The sequence below is a fragment of the Apus apus genome, chromosome 2 (assembly GCF_020740795.1).
Source record: "Apus apus isolate bApuApu2 chromosome 2, bApuApu2.pri.cur, whole genome shotgun sequence".
Classification (NCBI taxonomy): domain Eukaryota; kingdom Metazoa; phylum Chordata; class Aves; order Apodiformes; family Apodidae; genus Apus; species Apus apus.
In genome coordinates, this window is record NC_067283.1 from 82,842,933 (window position 1) to 82,863,381 (window position 20,449).

The 20,449-nt window shown below is 38.6% G+C and overlaps 1 protein-coding gene across 10 annotated transcripts in view; it reads left to right on the forward strand.

Annotated features, from left to right (window-relative positions):
• The window catches only part of SEMA5A (semaphorin 5A), a 327,683-nt gene that overhangs the window by 100,519 nt on the left and 206,715 nt on the right, over nt 1–20,449 (forward strand). For all 10 annotated transcript variants that reach the window (XM_051611951.1, XM_051611950.1, XM_051611954.1 and 7 more), the window contains one exon: nt 17,829–17,928. In XM_051611951.1, the coding sequence (XP_051467911.1) occupies nt 17,829–17,928 (100 nt within the window). The remainder of the gene's footprint in view (nt 1–17,828; nt 17,929–20,449) is intronic.

The following is a 20,449-nucleotide window of genomic DNA, read 5'->3' on the forward strand; positions in this document are numbered from 1 at the left end:
CTCCATGAGGAAGTACTTCCTAATATCCAACCTAAACCTCCTCTGGAGCAGCTTGAGGCCATGCCCTCTTGTCCTGTCGCTAGTTGTCTGGAAGAAGAGTCCAACCCCCACCTGACTACAACCTCCCTTCAGGTAGTTGAAGAGAGTGATCAGGTCCCCCCTGAGTCTCCTCTTCTCCAGGCTAAACAACCTCAGCTCTCTCAGCCTATCCCTAATAAGACTTTCCCTCTAGTCCTTTTGCCAGCCTCGTTGCTCTCTTCTGGACCTGCTCCAGCACCTCAATATCCTTCTTGCAGTGAGGGGCCCAGAACTGGACACAGTACTTGACTCACCAGTGGTGAGTACAGGGGGAGAATTACATCCCTACTCCTGCTGGCCACACTATTCCTGATACAAGCTAGGATGCCATTGGCCTTCCGGGCCACCTGAGAACACTGCTGGCTCATGTTTAACTGGATGTCAACCAGTACTCCCAGGTCCGTCTCTGCTGGGCTGCTCTTCAGCCAGTCTTCCCCCAGTCTTTAGTGTTGCATGGGGTTATTGTGGCCAGAGTGCAGGACACTGCACTTGGTCTCATTGAATTTCATGCCGTTGGCCTCAGCCCATCAATCCAGCCTGTCCAGGTCCTCCTGCAGTTTCTTCCTGCCCTCCAGCAGATCCACACTCCCCCCCCAGCTTGGTGTCATCTGCAAATTTACTGAGGGTGGACTCAATCCCCACATCCAGGTCATCAGTAAAGATGTTGGATAGGACTGGGCCCAGTACTGATCCCTGGGGGACACTACTGGTCACCAGATGCCAGCTGGATGCATCTCCATTCACCAGTTTTTTACCCAGTGAAGGGAGCACCTGTCAAAGCCATGGGCTGCCAGCTTCTCCAGGAGGATGCTGTGGGAGGCTGTGTCAAAGGCCTTGCTGAAGCCTAGGTAGACCACATCCACAGCCTTCCCCTCATCCATTAGTCAGGCAGGACCCTCCTTTCCTAAACCCATGTTGGCTGGACCTGATCCCCTGGTTGTCTTCTATATGCTGCTTGGTGGCACTAAGGACAATCTGTTCCATAATCCTGCCAGGCACTGAGGTCAGGCTGACAGGCCTATCGTTCCCCAGATTCTCCTTCTGACCCTTCTTGTGGATGGGCGTCACATTGGCCAACCTCCCGTCATCTGGGACCTCCCCAGTCAGCTAGGACTGGTGTTAAATGATTGAGAGCTGTTTAGCCAGTTCTTCTGCCAGCTCCCTCAGCACCCTAGGATGAATCCTATCCGGACCCATGGACTTGTTGGGATCTGAGCGGCAGAGCAGGTCCCTGACTACTTCCTCCTGGACTACAGAAGAGGGATTCTGCTCCTCATCTCTGCCTACCAACTCAGGAGTCTAGTTGTCCTGAGGGTAGCTATTATTTTTGTTAAAGACTGAGGCAAAGAAGGTGTTAAGCACCTCAGTCTTTTCCTTGTCCTCTGTTACTAAGTTCCCTCCGTTACTAAGTTCCTTCCAACTCCAGCAATTCTGTGATTCTGTGATGTCACTTCCTGATTTCTGTATTATTCCTGCGGCATTTACTGACTTAATGAATGCCTATAGGAAAAAGCCCTCTGTGTCTATTGACATTGTTAGTGCTGCTAGACCAACACAGAGTCCTGAAATCAATTCTTAACAGCTATGAAACCTTTAATTTGAATGCTGCATGAATGCCCTATTCTGTAAAGTCATTTTACAATAATATTAGATCCACAGGGCTAAATGCTGTGTGGGATGCTGAACATCAGCTAAGGCTGAGTGGTATTAAGTGGTAGGTACTTTAAAGCTTGTAAACTCAGTACTCACTTTACAGAGATATCAACTCTTTTATTTTATTTATAACTGACTGAAGACTTTTTTTGTAGTTTCTGGTATGCCAAAACAGCAGTGTACTTACTTGATTTGTCTTCATTTGAGAGTCACAGTAGATAAGAGTTTAGACTATTAAATAAAACTAATGGAGTGAGAGTCTGGTGTGGCTTATGGGTGAACAGCTGCAAAAAACTATTAAAAAGAAAAAGTAGTCTCCAGGAGTTGTCATGGTGAAATATTAAAAGGGAGTGTATCTCCTGAAAGAGCTTTCTTTCCCACTGCCAATAAAAAGTGCTCACTTAGGTGATGATCATGTTGTGCTACCTTTTGTGGACAGGCGCATACTATTTCTGTGACTGATTTTCCTAGCTAAAAAGTTTTGGCTGAAAGACCATGGTATATCTCCTGATATTAAATGGCAAGAACCAGTTGAGAACCATTACTCAAGCATTTTGTTTGCTGGTGGAAGAGGGAAGAGAAGCTGCAGAAGCAGGGGAGATGTGTCCACTTTCAAAGGATTTTTGATGTGATCTAAAAATCTCTTTAATTTTATCTCTCATAGATAGCGGTAATAATCACATTGTAATTTGTTGATCTGCATATTTCATGTTAGAAATGCATAACAGACCTGTCTCCCAGAAGCTATTATAAATAAAGTCTACTGCAGGTCTGAAAATGTTTCAGCTCTAAGTCTGTTGCCATAGGTCTTAGCTAGATTAGATTAAGCCACTTTGTGTCTTCCTTGGAAACTGGAAGTTCCTTTTTCTCATTGGTAGGAACTAGTCACAGATATCAGATTTATATAAAAGAACACCTCTAAGCATGGCATGGATTGGCAGGATCAACCCAATATCTAGTGGTTTACATTGTGGAACTAACTGTGATGATGCATAGTCCCTCTTTTAAGTTCTTTTCTCTCCAAGGAGGAATCTGCCTCCAGATGTGCAAAGGTCTGCTCGTCTGTTGAAATTCAGGCTTTAAAAATAAATAAAAATCTGTCTGCATTTGTTGCACGCATATACTGAAAATTCATCAGCTATGCTAGGATTAGAGTTAAAACATTTTAAAATTTGTGCAACTTACAGAATTGGGTGCAAGGAAACAAGATACAGGTGATGGAATGGACACAGAGACTTGGTGTGAGATTAGTGGTCTTCGCATATTTACAATGTGTAAATAGTATATTTATGCTTGAAAAAACTTGAGTTAATAAAGAAAAAGGGCTGAAATAAGCTGTTATTAAAGACAGAGCCTTAGAATTTTCAGGCTTATTTTATCTTCTTCTTGTGTATGTAGATATGAAATCTTAGATTTGTAAAGTGTATTGGGGTTTACTGATGGTCAACTTCTTGGAAAACACAGTCTCTTAATATTGTAAAGGGATGTGTTTGTTCTAAACAGTTATAAAAAGCTGTGGAAACCAAATTTTCTCTGGGTAGGAGCAGTGTGGGACAAACCATAGACAAGCAGTGTTTAGAAAAGTAAGATGCCTGTGAGAAACAAGTTTATAAAAGTGGAACTATTCTTACACACAAACCAAAGCAAACCAGTTTAGTAATGTTTGTTTAAATATTTCCATAGCTTTCAAAGTACTTAGCTCTTTGCTCTAAAGAAACTTTGTGGTAGCTCTCTGTGGAGCTGAAATTTCATTACTGGTTAAAAATATAGAAGTGTAAAAGTAGTTACAGTGGCACTTTGTTTCATCTCCGCATTTGCTGAACTTTGGAACTGTCAGAGCTGTCAAAACTCACACTCAGTTGAAGACTCCTGCTGTAGACAGACTCCATCCAAGCGGTAGAACTGAAGGGGCCATCCCAATTGCTTAGTGGTGTGTAAGCTGTAAAAATAATAAATTACCCCACTCCCATTTCAGATGTGAAGTTATAAGTATTTATTGTCCTGCAGTTTACCTGTGTAAAGTCAAATTTCTTCACATTTTCAGTCAGAAATAAAGTGTAGTTGTGAACTTGACTTAATTGATGTTAAGGGTATAGCTGAGTTAATCTACTCTGGGGCAGATCTCATTCTTTTATGCTCCCATAAAGTAATCAGAATTTAAGGCTGTGCTGTCACAACAAAAAAGCATGAGCTGACACAATTTTAGAAGCTGTATTTAGTGATATTTTAAATACATGCTGTACTGTAAAGAAGTTATCTGTTGAATAAACATGCTCAAAAATAACGTCTAAATCCATAGAAGAAATGAGCATAAACCCTTCATTTCTACTTGTGGTTAACCAGAAAAGAAAAATAGCATACTTATTTTTTGATTCATTCATTCAGGAATCCGAAGAAATATATTTTCTTAACCTTATTGTCTAACCACCACAGAGTTCCCTCAGTTGATGTTTGTGTAAGTAATACGGACTCGGACATCGCTCTACTCATTTTATCATGTGGTTTGTGTACAGAGTGCATGCACTTTACATGTGCCAGTAGGAAATAACACGTATGGTGTATGAACTTGTTTTTTTTTTTTTTATGCTGTCTTCTCTTTCCCTTTGCCTTGTTGCAAGCTACTGTTTAGTAGCAGTCTACTAAGCTTCTCAGTTTTTACTTTTTCCTTCTCTTTTCACTGGTTTTCAAAAATACCCTTTAATGACCTCCTGCCAGCTTCAGCAGTGGGATTGAGGTGTGTTGCTTTCCGTCATCTACCTTCTTTTGGGTTTTTCTTTAAATAAAGATGATTCATCAGTGAAGAAAAGCTGCTTTCTAGTTATTGCAACTTTGGTTTGTCTAGATGGTAAGACTATGAGACTCCCTGCCAGGAACCAGCATCTCTTAAGGATGAAAAACATTCTTCTTCCAGTTTTGTATTTTTTATATTGAAACAAGTTTGCCTTTACTTTTGTACAGGAGACTAAGTGCTTACTGGGTAATGGCAACTTGAACCTCTTACAGTTAATTTTAAAAATTATAGCTTTGAAGACTGAAGAATAGTATCCCCTTACTACTTTCCTAAATCACCCATAAAACCCTGGGTGTGGTGTGGACTGAATCCTCTAAGCAGAGGACTTGCATATTGGCTAACTTTTCTGTGTGTGTTGTGTGTGGAAGTGATCATGCTTTAAAGCAAGCATCAATTTACAGTTCCTTTGCCATCCCAGCCATGTGCTGGACCATGATAGGATATTCATAATTTTAATATATTTCTGATAATTGAAAATCAGCAGTGGCTCTAATGGCTAGTGAGCTGCATAGCTGTCCTGAGTGATTTCTTCTGTGTTGCCCTAGCACATGAGATTTCCCAGTTGTTGATGAAACAACAGAATGAGTGAGGGGCTGCTGCCACATTCCACTAGCTGTACAAAGTGGGCAGATAGAATTAAAGTATCTTCTTTTGTTCTTCTTTTCCTCCTTCTTCTTCAGAAGAGATGGATTTTTAATGGAGATGGGCATTTTTACTGAAAGGTTGTAAAGCATCCAAACTGGCATATGTTAAAGAAACAGATTAGCAGCCAAGGAACAGAGCTCCTAAGCAGCTGAAGTTCTGTCATCTTCTAGAAGTTTTGGTGTGTTTAACAACAAGAGGAAACACAATATTACTTTGATTTTTCTCTATTTTATTTTTTTTTCCACCAGCCAGTATATTATTTGTTTTATAAGGTGTTTAAGGTGTGCTCTGTCCCTTCTAATGACAGCAGTCATTGTGCGTATTCTTCTGGACTACTCATTGGAGAAAGCATTGATGAAGCGTATCCATTGTTTCTAAATCGTCTGACACAGAGTAAATCATGTTTTGCTGAAGTTTTAAGTTTCTCTGTGCATAATATCCACACTGTTTTATGTGAATTTGGTTATCCCCTCTACACAGGGACTGCATTGCAACATGTCCAAAGCTAACGAATGTTGACTGAAGCGGAAGAGCATGTATATGGCTAGTTAGCATTGCATGGCTGAGGAGCTCCGGGTTGGCCCTTTTTAAATTGTCCTGATGTAACACATTTGTGCCCAGCTCTTCACAGAGCTCGTGGCTGCACAGTTGTGGCTGGGCAGGATGCAGCAGTGCTGTGTCTAGCTAGTGGCCTTGCAGGCCCCACTGCTGATGAGAGTTCACGGGCAGCCTGCTGGCTTTTAGTAGGGCAGCAGCACAACTCTATGTTTAGCAGAAAACATCCTTAACTCCTTGGTTACTTCTCCTGAAGTAACCTGAACTGCTAGTTTATGAAAGATGGTGACAATTGCAGTTACTGGCCCTCTGCTTCTGGGCAACTCTGTTTTCATACTTTGTAGTGACCAAATTTCTGGAAAAACTTGTTCCAGTGGTCTTCCCTTCCAGATTCTGTGTAGCATTTATGGGGCCAGTTTTGCACTCACTTGGTGGTACCTGCTGCCCTTACTGCCTGTCACTGAATATCACCTTCTGCTGGCTATTAACATCGACTGAGATTTGGGGGAGCACTGGTCCACCCTTGGGCCTTCCCTGGAACTGTACAATTTCCAGGAATCTTAGAGGTGTGGAGGAAAAAAAAATATGTTATTTTTTCCCCTTAATTTCTTAAACTTCAAGAGATAGTTTATGTTTATTTGACGGAATAGGTGGAAATAGAGAAGTACAATCAGTGGTTCTTCAAAATTAGTTTTTATTCACATGCTTTCTTTCATGTTTCCCTTCTGTGGCACTGATTGTTTGCTTTTGACAAGACTATAGGATGCTGAATAGCAGATAACTTTGCGTGGCTGAACATGGCAAATACTTGTTTATTACATGGCAATTTGTCACATTCAGGTGAGAATACAGTTGGACTTGTTGTAAGCTGGTCTTTCCACTTACAGTGCTGTCTTCCCATTTTGTTCTGAGGGCTTTATGGACAAAAAAAATATGGCTCTTCTCTGCTGTTTCTGAGAATTAGAAGTTCACTGTTTTACAACTACATCTACAGTAAAGTGACTAAAGTAGTTGTTAATAATGACAAATACTTTGACAGTGCCCTTAAGAACAAAAATAATTTCTACAAAGAGAAGTGCTATTCTGTTGTTTGTGGAGTTGTGGTTTTTCCTTTACTTTTTCTTGCTTGTCACTCTCTTTTTTTGGCTTGGGGCCTGTTTTTGTTCTTGTGGTGGGGGAGTTGGGGAGGCGGGGAGTATGTTCCACTTTGAAGTCTTGGATCCATTCTCTAACCAAGATCAGTGTCAACCTTTACCCTGTATGGCCTTTGTATTATAATATGACTTGGTTTTTTGGTCCTTATATTTTTTGCATGGAAGATTTTCCGACCTGAAAATATTTTATGAACTACAGTCTTGGATGAATTTATAGAATCAAGAAAGCCTATTATGCTGAAACAAAGTAAATAAAGAAGCTTAATATGTTCATATACCAACATAAATAAGAATGTGTCATAAGATGATCACTTCTAGAAAGAAGGTTTTGCTGCTTGAAACAGGTATTTCCCATGAAAATAACATATCATTATTATAACTGTCTATAGGCAGTTGGCTTTATACTTCTGTTCCCTACAATACATATAAAAAAAATTGGGCAGTTTTCTTTACAAAACTCCATGTCGAAACCAAATATTGGTTTCCCAAAACCATACAACATGGTCTCCTTCCAGATTAATTCTGTGTCTGGTTGCCAAAGCCAGCATGTAAGTGTTAAAATGTGACAGGTTGAGCCCCTCTGAAGAGGGGGCATGTCTAAGGATGTCAAGCATGTTCCATGGTCACGTCCTGTGCATCACATCTGGGAAGACAGGCAGTGGCAGTGCAGGGGCCAGAGCTGGTAAATGGAAGGGGGAACTGCAATCACTGGGAAGACCATGTGGGCTTTGTGCTGTGTGAAGTTACTGGGTTTTGACTGGCAAAATAAATCTTTCACCAGTGTGGGAATGGGCACAGGCAGCAAGTAGTATTTCCACATGTCAAAACACAGCTGAGCTTTGTGGCATAGTTTTCATAGCTCAGAAAAAGTCCTTTAAATAGTATTGTAGTCATCTCTGCCTATCCCACTGAATGAGTCCCTACCCTGAAGAACAGATCAGCTGACCTGCAGGTGATTTGCAGTGTAAATTGGGTGAAAGTCTTTCCTCCTTCATCCTCCTTTTTTCACTGATGTTTTTTTCTTTCTCCTTAGAATTCTCACACCCTTATTTTTTAATTTAATTTTAGATCTCTTGCGTTGATTAGATTTCTGTAATGTGTCCTCCCCCTTTTCTGCTCTTAAATTATATGTTTAAGGTTTAGACCATTCCTCATTTTTAGAGATTGGATTGTGACATAATACTAAGAATGGAATGATAATACCAGTGCTGTCTACAGCAGGCTCCTTGTATCTTTTTTTCTGGGCCGACTTAAACTAGAAGCTGATATAAACAGGATATTAAAACAGAGAGGAACTTAAGACTGGTGCAGGATAATAATTCTTGTGTTTACCTGAGGTTTTATGTTGTATGCCTTCTGCTTCCTTACCTGCACATCATCCCATCTCTATTTTAGCCTGCTTCTAATCTGATGACAGGCTTTCTGTACCTTTGATCCTAAAACTATGGTTGTTTTTTTGGTATGTGTGTTTGTTTTTTAACCTTGCAGTTTGGTTTATGTTTCTGGCCTGTATGCTGCCTTATTTGCATGAATATCTGTGTGTGTTTTTACATAAGAGTCTTGAGCTGAAGTGATGCAACCTGTGAACTGTTTTAGTAGTTCCCAGTGATCCCTCAGATCTCTTTCTTCCTGCCTAAGCTCCTTCTTCTAGTGCATGTTAAGCTATTTACTTAGACACAGAAGACTTATCCCAAAATGCAGTGAAGGTGACTCCGTGGTTGCCCTTACAAGCACTACACCTGAAATCTGTTTTATCATTCTCCAGGTGTTCCCCCTCTGGAAATTCTTTTTTATATTTGTTTATTCTCTAAGCATCCAGTGCACCTGAGCACCTGTCTGTTGTACAGCCAGGTTGAAGAAGAGTGGAGTTGCTGAATCTTTTTCTGATAGCTTCAACAAAACAAAGTTTAATGATTACTTGGAGGATGTAAATTTCATATAGCTGAAATAGTGGAGAATCTAAATGGTGAGAGAGCAGACTGCAATACCTACTGTGTTTCTACAGCAATGGATTTCAGTTTATGTCAGTGTGATGTCATTCAGGCTGATACTTATGAATATTCTATTACAAAATCATGAGAACAGATGTATGCCATGATGAAACTGGGGAAAGAATAATAGTTGAATGCAATCTGCAAATAGACAAGCATAAGTCTGCATTGTATTTAAACACATTGTGGGGACTGGAACTGGGCCCCCCAAAATCAGATGCCTCAGTTTTGGCTCTTCCCTTCTCGCCTTATTTTTTATTTGTTTCTTCGTGATAGTCTGCTGGCATGATATTTTCATGTTTCCTGATTTGAGCATTTAGTGAAGATTGGTAGGCCTTTTGTTTTGAGGCAGACCAGGATTTGGAAATTCTGTTTCAACTCTTGGCTTACTAAGAAGATCAGGTAACTGCAAATTTTTAAGCACAATTATTGGCAACTTAAATTTTCTCTAAGCATACTTAGTTATTATTCTTAAATACAATGTTGTCCTCAAATGACTGATACTGTATAATTTAAAAATATTATAACATCGGGTATGCCATGTTTGAGTCAAGGGTTTGTTTCCTTAGAAGTGGGAAGGGTATGGTTAATGAGATCTCTTCCAGCTGGCTGGCATAAATTTACAAAGTAAGTTTTACTGTTTTGGTTTGGGTTTTTTTTGAATGATCAGGGACTCTCATTTCATGCTGTTTCTGTGTATGAGAAAAAGAAAACTCAAAGGGGCTGTAATTGTATATCATGGCTGATACCTTGTCACTGCATAATTTCTGTAGAACTCAGCAGTGATTCTGAGTATATAAAAACTGTGCTCATACTGCTGAAACCACTTTAATCTAGGTGGGGGTTCAATTATTTTCCCTTAAATTTTCTCTTATTTGTATGCAATGTGTGTGTTTGAACAATGAAGCATAAACAATTCAAAACCCTTGTTCAGAAAAAGAAGGAATAAGTACTCATTGCAGCAGATGTTACTGTCTCTTCCCTGAGGGCACAGACAGTCAGAACCCAAATTCCCTTTAATTATCCCAGTAATAGACATATGCACACATGTAAGAATGCAGAAATATGTACTCTTAGCTGGTGAATCTCTGGGAGGACAAAGAAAACAGGATTTTAGACCTTGAGACTTGAGAGGTTAGAGAGGATTGCAAAAGCAGGGATTGTAGGACCAGGGCTGGACAGTTGCTGTGACTGCACCTGCCCTGCCTGGAGAGCAGAAGGCAACTTGCAAAGGCAATGACTTTGAGCCTAATGAGAGAACCAATGGAACATGTGAGGAGTAGGGTATAAGGAAATAAGTTTACAGTAGGCTTAAGAAAGAAGTTCAGGTTCACTCACTTAAGGTCACGAAACATGTACTTTAATTATGCTTTATTTTCTGCTTTTCCCATTAATAATAAATTAATTATAGCCCTGCCTCATTACCTCAAAAGTTGTTCCAAAGCTGTAATTCTTGTTTAAAAAATGAAGGCCCAATAAGGAGGTGTTGAAATTTCTGGAAAATGTCAAGAGGTTTATGGTGTTGGGATTTGTTTTATTACAGATAATTTGAAGTGGAGAGGAGCTCAGGGAGATGGCAGAGCTTCTAGATAAGGCTAGAGCTACATATTTATTTCTTGACCTCTGCAGTTCCCTTTGGAAGGAAAGGCAAGTTTCAGGACTGTGTTAAATTGTGTTGGATAGTTGAAAGGAAGGTAGCTGCATTGTTTGGGATTCAAAGAGACCTCCAGAGCGTTGGATATTTAAAGGAAGCTGTAGTTTTGAGTTTATTTTTGTCTTGTTTTGTTTGCTTGGGGTTTTTTTGGTTTTTGTTTTTTTTTCCTCTCCCTATAAGAAAAGATGAGCTCCGAATTGCAGGTGGAGATCTGACACATTTTCAGTTCCAAAGGGGAACCAAATGTAGTATGGTAAGACTTAAAAGAGGAATCTTTTAGTTTGTGGTTGCTGATTTAATCATGCTGGGCAAAGTCATAACATCATCTTTTCTTTTCTGGAGGACTGTATTGCATTAGCTAACCCTGCCTAAACAATTTTAAAGTGTTTTTTTTTTTCCTTGATGGGAAGAAATGTTTTATTTTCTTATGCTGGATCCCTATTCTAGAAACTTTAAAGTTATTACTGTTTAATTACCAGAATGCCTATAGTTTTCAATCTAGATAAAAGCATTCTTAATTTTTATAACAAGTATTTTTTATTTTCAATTATATTAAACATTAGGGATTTGCTATTATAAATACATATTCTTTTGTTTCCCAGTTATGATGTCCACATACTCTTAATTCTGTATCACAAAGTCAGAAGTGTACACAGCCTGGGTATAAATGTGTTCTGTGTGGTAAGGACTATGTGCAATGTCTTTTTCATTAACATAAAATACTGAATATTGCAACAGACCTAATGCTTTCATTTTAGAGAAGCATGAAATTTTGTCAGCTGATGCTGTCTTTCTGTTTTTGAACTAGTACTTTTTTCTACATATGTTACATATTATCTGCTTCTGGTGTACTCCATTTAGATTATTAAGAGTCTTCTGGTAGCAAGACTTAGATCTGTTACATCCATGACTTTCCTTAGCCTTGACATCTGAATGTACTTTATATATGAAAAAGTGGACATGGCGACTATGTTCTAATCTCAGTAACAGGAGTTTCAGTGGGACACTGGGCTGGGATTGACTTGGCTTTTCAATTTTTTTAGAACAGATTTGTGTCTTCCTAGAAGGTTTAAATGTTAGAGAGTTGCTTTTTTACTTGTTTGTCCATTTGACTAAGGTTCTTAATGCAGTAGTTTGTCTGTCTGGTATACTAAAAATTACAGAAAAGGCACCTTCCTGGTTTCTAATTCATCCTGGTGGAGTGTATATGTGCTTGACACCTACAAGTCAGATTACTTGGGTGTTTTCTTGCTCCTTTTATAGATAAGAAGCAACTCGGAGACTAAAATGCAATATTGGTACTATCTTTAGGCTCTGCTACTGTAAGAAGCATTGACAGTTATTTTTTCTGCCTCTGAAATGCATGCTAAGGGATGCCAGGAGCCATGAAGGTTTAATTAATGCCCCGACTGTTGACTCAAGTCTTTAAGTATATCCAGTGCTCCTGGCTTTGCATCCTACACAGAGTCTGCATGCACAGCCCAAGCAATGGGCACTCTACACAATCTCCCTGTAGGCTTTTCCCCAGACCTCCTGTGGAAGCAGAACCTCTGCAAGCACTGGCAAGGTGCAGTCCCCTTAGTGATACTGTTCTGCAAGACAACCTGCCTAGGTGGTCAGGATCATAAAGCTAAGGAGGTATATGGTCCTGAAAGCAGATCTGCCAACTTAGCAATGCATATAGAAAGCATACATCTGGAATGACATGGTTTAGAAAAGCAGCCTGTAATGGGCTAGCCTTCTCTGCTTCACAGTGAGCTGCTGTCTTCAAAGTGTTCAGCTTCTACCATGGCCCTTATAGAAGAGTAGCAAGTGGCAGGTCAGATTTAGATTTTGAGATGAGTGTAACTAGCATATTGTTTTTTCTGGAGTACTTCTAACTCCTAGAATGAGTCTTTCTGTAAGAGAAACGGAAGAATATTTGCTGTGGTCAATATAGTTGTTAGATAAATTTTTTTGTGTACTATTTGCTTGCCTTGACTTTTCTTTTCTTGGCTTTCTCAAAAGAATCGATGCTTTTAATGATGTTATGGTTAATGCATTCAACAGGAATGTAACCATAGGGAAAAGCCCTTTCTGGCCTGCTTTGCTACAGTGCTAGGCTAGGATAATAAGATACTGTGGTCCAAAGTAAGTACAAATATGTAAAGAATGACATTAAATCGTAATGTGCAGAAATATACGTTAAGTACAAATATGTAAAGAATGAATTTAAAAATGTACAAAGAGTAACTTGCATTTGTATGAGCTGAAACACTATGCACCAGAAATAGAACTGCCTTAGCTGTGGTGGAGTTTCATGGCCCTGCAGCTCTTAGGATCGCATGAGGTAGTTTGTTCAGCTGCAGCGTGGTGCCTGAGCTAGAACTCTGTTTGCAACTGTATTTTCAGAAGCTCATCTGAGGAAAAAAATACCTGTGTATATCATCTTAAATTGTCTGTTACATGTTTGTAACTGCAGCTGATTTCTTCCTGTTATCTGCTTACAACTTTTTTTTTTAAACCTTATTGGTGAACAGTATATAAACATGGAGTCATTGTATATGAATGCTGAGCAACATGTGCATTGAATAAAGCCTAGAAAAATAAGTCATGTTGTTTACAAACTAAGCCTCAGCCCCTTTTGGATAAGCAGAGATGTACTGTGATTGGTTTCAGAAGCAGTACAGCTGTTCTTTGGCTGAACTGTCATGATGGAGTACTCTTCATAGAATAGTATTTGCACCCATTTCCTTTCTTCAGTTGAGCTGTGGTACCTTTTTCCCTTTTATCTGCAGCGAATCAGTGACTTACTAGCAAGGGTATGTTCAATGCATTTTTTATGAGGAGAGAATACAGACAAAGAGCTAGAAAAGACTGCTGATTGGAAAGTAGGAAAAAAAGTATAGACAGAAATGAATTATAAAAGATGCAACAGGCTCTGGCATGCCATTTTTCTTCTCTCTCTCTTTTTTTTTTTTCCCAGTGCAGAGGAATACTTGTTTTCCTGAGGTTGAATTGATACCCATGATGCACAGAAATTACTGAAGAAAATCTTGTTTTTTCAGTCCTAGTTTTAAAATAGTTACGTAAAACGGAGTCCTGAAGCATCGTAGCAGAGTATTTACAGGTGCCAGTAACTCTGTCCTTTTAAGAGCAAATGTTGCAATTAAGTCCCAAAACAGGACACACTGAATGAGTGAACAGGTGATTTGCCTCTTGCCAGCCATGACAACTTGCTTATTAGATTCCCCTCGGGCTAATGGGGCTGTCACCAGGGCAGTGGGATTGATGTAATGCAGTCAACATGGCACATCACAATGGAGACTTCTGGCTTGTCTCACTGCCTTTGAAGAGGTTAGAAATGTAACTTGAGTATCAGAGGAAGAAAAGTTCTAAGTCAGGCTAAAATCCTTAGGCAGCTTCAGGAAGATGAGGATTATTGTATCATCCTTACATGAGATACATTTAATTATAAAATAACTGTATCATGTGGCAGCATATTTTAATTTTGTTTTATAAGATTAGTGAATTTGTTGAACTGATGCCACGAGACTTCTATTAATACTGCAAATCACCTGATTTTCAGCTATGATGGTATATTATTATTATTATTGTTATCATTATTGATATTGTTATTAATAATAATTTTGCTAACAGAGTTTCTTAAAGAAGGTGGTACTGTGCGTATGTGTACATTTGTGCTCACTATTTTCAAAAAGAACACCATGGCATGAGATGTCTCATACATACACCATAAGCACTACTGAAATTTTTAGTATCTATGTTAATTTTTTAGTGAAATCAGGATGCCTTTATTGCCTTTTGACTTTATTTGCCATTCAAGATCAATTCTGGATTCCCTTCTCAATATACCCCTCTATTCCTTATTAGTTAGACATGTTGCTTTGTAACTTTCTCAGAGTCCAACATGTTCAATATCCACCTTTTAGTTCTATGGGAAAACATGCATTTTCTTTTAGAAATGTTTTTGAGTTATAAGGCCTGAAGTTTTCAGTCCTGTAATAGCAATTTAAAAAACCACCAAAACCAAACCTTTTTTTGTTAAGGGTAAGTATGTCTTGAATGTATTGAATGGACCTAATGTCTGTTGGAGACCAGCTGTGATGACATTAGGTCCATTCAAGACATACTCTCAGGAGTTTACTCGTAACAGAACTGAAAGGTCTTGTTTCACCTGAGGTTTTTCAGCTACATTTTGCTGTTTAAATGAAAATAAATCTAATTATTCTGTTTACTTAGCTGCATAAATTTTCTGTCATGTAACTCAATGTAGGATTTCGCTAATAAGCTTTTACTTTTATATATTATGTGGGTTTTGTTTGTCTCTTTTGTTCATTTGTTTATGTGGTTTTGTTTGTTTGGGGGTTTTTTTGTGTGGTTGTTTGTTTGTTAGTGGTTTTTGTTAGTTTTCCCATACAAAAGTATTGGTAAATTGTAGCTTTATCCCATAAAGGCTTATTCCTAGTGATATGTGATGCCACCGTGACACGTGTCAGGTATAGTTTCAGTGTGTTTGCTGAAAAAAAGCCCCATCTCTAGCTGCCATTTGTTCTTCCTGACCTCAAGCAAGAATTTTGCTGAATGCAATGAAGGATGAAATCATTTGTATTTTGGAGGGACAGAGAGGAATTGCATTTCAGAGAGATTTGTTAGCATGTTAGCAAGTCTTCATTCTCTTCTTGTTCTCTAGCCTGGGCTTGCCTTGCCTTGCCTGGCCCCTGCCCCCTTGCTCCAAACCTGGAAATGGTCTGAATCCTCTGCTTTTGCTACACCTTCAAGCTTTGTTGTGCCTTGCTGAGACAGTTGAGGGTGCAAAATCAGGTACAAAAAAGCTAAGAAAAGCCTTGTCTGTGTGTGTGTGTGTATATATATATAATAAATAGATAAGTATATCTAAGGCTACATGGACCTATAATGTACATCCATATGTATATTTTGTTTCCTCTCCTACATAATCCTGCTAGGTTCTATGCACAGCATCTGCAGTCGCAGCTGATGGCATCTGTAGTCAGGTGTCTAATATGTCACCCCATCCCCTTTCCCGTCCAGTGTACAGACCCTGATTTAAGAACATATCCAGTGCAGATGGAATCCCTAGTGAATTCAGCTACAAGTTCTGTAGAACATGCACAAACTGGCATTATAGGCTTAAAATTACCCAGATGCATACAGGCTGTCATTAAAAATGCAGAAGTTGGTTTTCTCATACCCAAGTGATTCTACTGCACAGTTCCATCTGTTTTTTTCCAAAGTAGATGATATTACAGCTTCTGCACAGTATGTTTAATGGTTCCCTGCTATGGCTGAACACGTTTTGACACATAATAATATTTTTCTCCTGGGTCCTCTCCTTAGGAATGGATGAACTTTAATATTTAAATTAAAAACAAATCATCCTGAAACAGGAACCAGACATAAATTTTTTTTTTCAACTGAGTCATTTGCAAAAGGAACAATATGGTCATGAACAAAGAAAAGAGCTTAAAATAGGTGTTGGCAACCTGAGCTGCAACTGATGATACCAGTATACAAAATTACACTGTCATGGCACTCTCAGTGGGGTTAGTGTTGAACCTGTATTCTAAATTATCATGACCGTGTGCATATCTTTAGTCTTCTTATTGACTGTTTCACACCTGTAGTCTTCAAATAGGTAGTTCTGCATCCCCTTGTGCCGTATGTTCTGTTAAAGAAGGGTCTGGGAAGACTGTCCTACCACATCATGAAAGCCCTCTTGCTTTCCAAACTCCTTCTCTGAGAGGAGTCTGGGTGCAGCTGGACCCAGTCTGAGCCCCCGACTGTCAAGAAGAGTTTGGGCCCTAAGTTCTGTCACAGAGTTTATTACAGCTTGAGCTGTTTTACCTATTTTGCCCATGTTGTACCTCTTCCTGACAAGCCATGTGCTTGTTCATGCAACTGTTCATCCAGTTACCTTCTATGATGATTTCATCTTCCCTTTCTGATTGCTTCTACCCTCCTCTACCCAAGTGTCCCCATTCCACATCAGTCACTTCTTGTCAGGATAATTCTTCCAACGGTCCAATTTCTCCAAGCTAAGTTTTGGTTAATCCATCTTTCCATTGTATAAGATAATTCTGAGTAATTAGTTCGTTGTCTACATCTTGTTTCAGTATTATTCCAAGAGGCAGAGTAAAAGTTTAACTCAGGTTCAATCCCAGGAGTTCAGCTGAAGTTTAATTAGAATTGTGGCCTAAGGCCTTATCACTCCAACTACTTATGCTAAGTCAAGTCACTTACGTCAAGCCATTTTCCATTTGCTCAAGTCTTAAACATTTATACAGTTAATTTTAATATTCCTTTAGTCAGTCTATTAATCCCAATATGCTTATAGTCAATCAGTTTCTACTTTCAACACATATATAGCTTTCATCACCTTTCATCTATATTCTGGACCACTGAACTACATTTAAAAAAATAAAAGAAGAAAAATGCTTCAATATCCTGAGAACTGGGAGAGAAGCTCTAGAAGATGAGGCTTTTGTACAGCTGTACTTTTTTTAGAAACATTTATATTGCTATAGCAATTTTATGTATTCTGTGTGTCTGTGTAAAAACAAATTAAAAAATAAAAATTAAAAGCATTCTCTTTTCCAAGACCAACATTTGTGTTCATATAGCTTCACTATTGTGTGACCAACTTGTGATACGAATGCAAAAGTAACTATTAATAATGCATTCTGAGGACAAATAATCCTCCTTGCTGATTTTCAGCAGCTCCCCTACTTGCCTGCTCTGTCTTACGTAGCACTAAACTGGTCTAGAAAAGGCAGGTTAAAAATAAAAATCTCATATGAATGCCAATCATTTTCCTTTTTTTATCCCTCATGTCTCAACCTTTTTATAGCAAAAATTATGAAGATTCAGATTTGCTTGTTTTTCTCATTGTTTTACATTTGATCAGACCCTTTTTTAAAGAACAAAGCAAAAACTCAACCCCCTAGTTTAAACTGGTTCTGATGTGTGTAAAATTAATCTTACTTCACTTGAGTATGTACCACTGAATTGCAGTTGTACTGTGATATTTCCTGCTTTACCTCAGGAGGAAAAGCACAACTGGCTTATAAACCAGACCAAAATTTGAATACTTCAATCAGGCATGTCTTGGGTAACTGCCTGTAGTGTAAATTATGTGGTATGGTGATAAGTCTCCTACATTTCCTTAGAGGACCATACTTAAAAACATGCATCACCATGCATGTTTATTTGCAAATGTAACGTTGGCTATCTGATGTACTGCAACAATGACATTTACAGTAATGGCTGTATTTCTTAATTGTTTTTAGAAATTGCCCCTTGGTTACATGTGTTCAGAGCAGAAGATGCTGTTGACTTCTCACAGTTAACGTTTGACCCAGGACAAAAAGAGCTTATTGCTGGAGCAAGGTGAGAAATCTATTTTCATGTTGTGTCAGACTGGATTTTGTTCTCTGTTGATAAGTAATATTGATTAAAATTCAAACATAAGCTTGCTCTTGAAGAACTCTTCTGCTTTCCAGACCCACTGAACTGAATATTGTGTATGCTTATTTCTCTTATTCCTGACCAAAGTTAAAGCACGGACTGCCTGGTATCAAGAATCCTAATAGCTTACGATGTTCTCATTTTTAAGAACACTGTCCTCATGTACTTTGGGATGCATACAGGAGAACAGGCAGATGCAGTATGACAATGTGACAAATTTACCATAGCATAAAACTTACGATGATCCCAAATTTGGCTACATAGTACAGCTCTTCGTGCTTGGATGATTCTAATAATTATTCAGTACAATGCCAGGAACGATCTGTTAAAGACTGCAGAATTTGTGGTAAAGTCAGTGATAATAATAATTTTTGCACAGTAGGACTGTATTTTGCAAGCTGTGATCAACAGTGACACTGTCTTATATGTCAGCATTAAAATGGTGACAGTCTTTAATCACCATTTTTTCTTCTCTTAGCATATGAAGTGGAGTAAAACATTGTGGTTGGCACAAGGTTGTAACCATCTAAACTTATTATTTAAAATGCATTCTGAATAAATTTAACTCTTGAATTAATGAAGTTCTAGTAACTTAATTTTCCTGTTAGATTTAACATTGGAATATACTTCTGTTTCCCAATTTGTTTCTTAGCTGAAAATTATGTTCAAAATACAGACTCATAAAATGCAAAAATGCCACCATGTGGCAGTGGAAGTTGCTTATCTACAGGGGGAAATCTTTGTGGAGACACATACATGTCTGTGGCCCATCCGAAGTGGGATATCTTGTGTGCTCCTGTTGATCTTTTTGTTCTGTAAGCTGCCCACTGAAATAAGGCACAAGGCTGTCAACTAGCACTTGTTCTGTGAAGACCATCTGTGTAAGTTAGTGCTGTCTGAGCCTCTCCTCAGTCCCATGGAATTGTGTGTTGGATCAGTGTGCCCTGTGTCAATCTCAATAACTAAATACTTTTTCCCCCCTTCTCCCCATTTTTTTCTCTGTACTGTTCACCTGGGCTCCAAACCTCAGCAAAGAACGTGCTCTTTTAAACTTGTGGTTTTCATGAAGTCTTTTGAATCTGTATGGAATAAGCTTTGGAGGATTTTGTTAAATAGTCAGTGAATATGAAAAAATGCCGACTGCCAATTTTGCCTTTTGCAAAAAACCCAGTACAGTAAAAGCTGTAGGATTAATTTGGTTTCTGTCTAAGTTAATGCGGCTCCAGAGCTTCTATCTTTCATTCTGGCTAAAATTACAAAATTGAAAATATTCAATGTTTTAAAAATCACAACTGAAACCTTTGTTTTCTGCAATCCACTATAGCTGGTTGTTTTTTGTTAATAGAATTAGATTTTCCCTTATTCTGCATTTCCAGTCTAAATTCTAAGCTTTTCCATAGCACTGTTGTGTTTGGCCTGGGAGACCTCACTTTAGAACAACTGCACTCGCTAGAGGGTGTCTTTAATATTACATATTATTGTTATTAGTATGTCCTTTCCACTGTACATTTTTCTCTTCTTAAAGCATTGTGCCAGACTATATGATAAAAGTCATTGTATGACATGGATTCATAGATTCAGAGACTAAACCTCAGTTTTCAGGGTGCTGTAGTCCGAAAAATGCAAGTGCTGATCTTGCTGATTATGGACCTTTTGCATGTCGTTCCCAGTACTGTGTAGAATTAATCTGTTCACTGTGAATATGATGTTGAGTTTTCTGCTCATTTGCAGGAGTTGTGTTTGCAGCTTTTCTTAATCTCAACTGGCTGCACTGTTGTGTTTTTTTTTTTTTTTCTTAATGCACTATTTGTTGTTACCCTTCACCCAGGGCCATCTGAACGGAGTATTAATATTACCATAGCTGTGCTATGGCCTGTGAATAAAATTTTAGTACAAGTTTCTTGCACATCTACCTCATAGGATGCACATATCTGAAGAGCCGTTAAAGAAATTCATTTTATGTCCTAAGCCACAAATGTGCTCTCAAAAAGACAGTAAAGGGAATGAATGCACTGTTAATTCCTCCTCCCTCGTGAAGTGTGTTTTGATACACAGTTCTTTCTTTTAGAATATTCAAACAATTTATTTTTTATTCTCTTATTGTAGTAACACTTCAGTGTTGAAAAACTAATAACTATGTGCAATGTGATTTCAGTAAGATCTGAACAGTTACAAGTTCCTGTTGAGTTGTGAAAATGATAGGTTGTAGCTCTCTGACATGGTTTTCCCTTCTCTTCCCAACCAGTAGTAGAGAAAGGAAATGTGTGATGTGGCACATGGTAAAGCTACAAATAAACTTAGGTTATTCTATTGACACTGCCAAGAGAAGTACTCCCAAAACAAAACAAGGAGTGATACCTGCACATCTAGGCTTCTGGTGGTATTATAAAGCAGAGGAATGATTTTCACAGCCAGGAGCTGTGTATGGACTCAGATTAAGCTT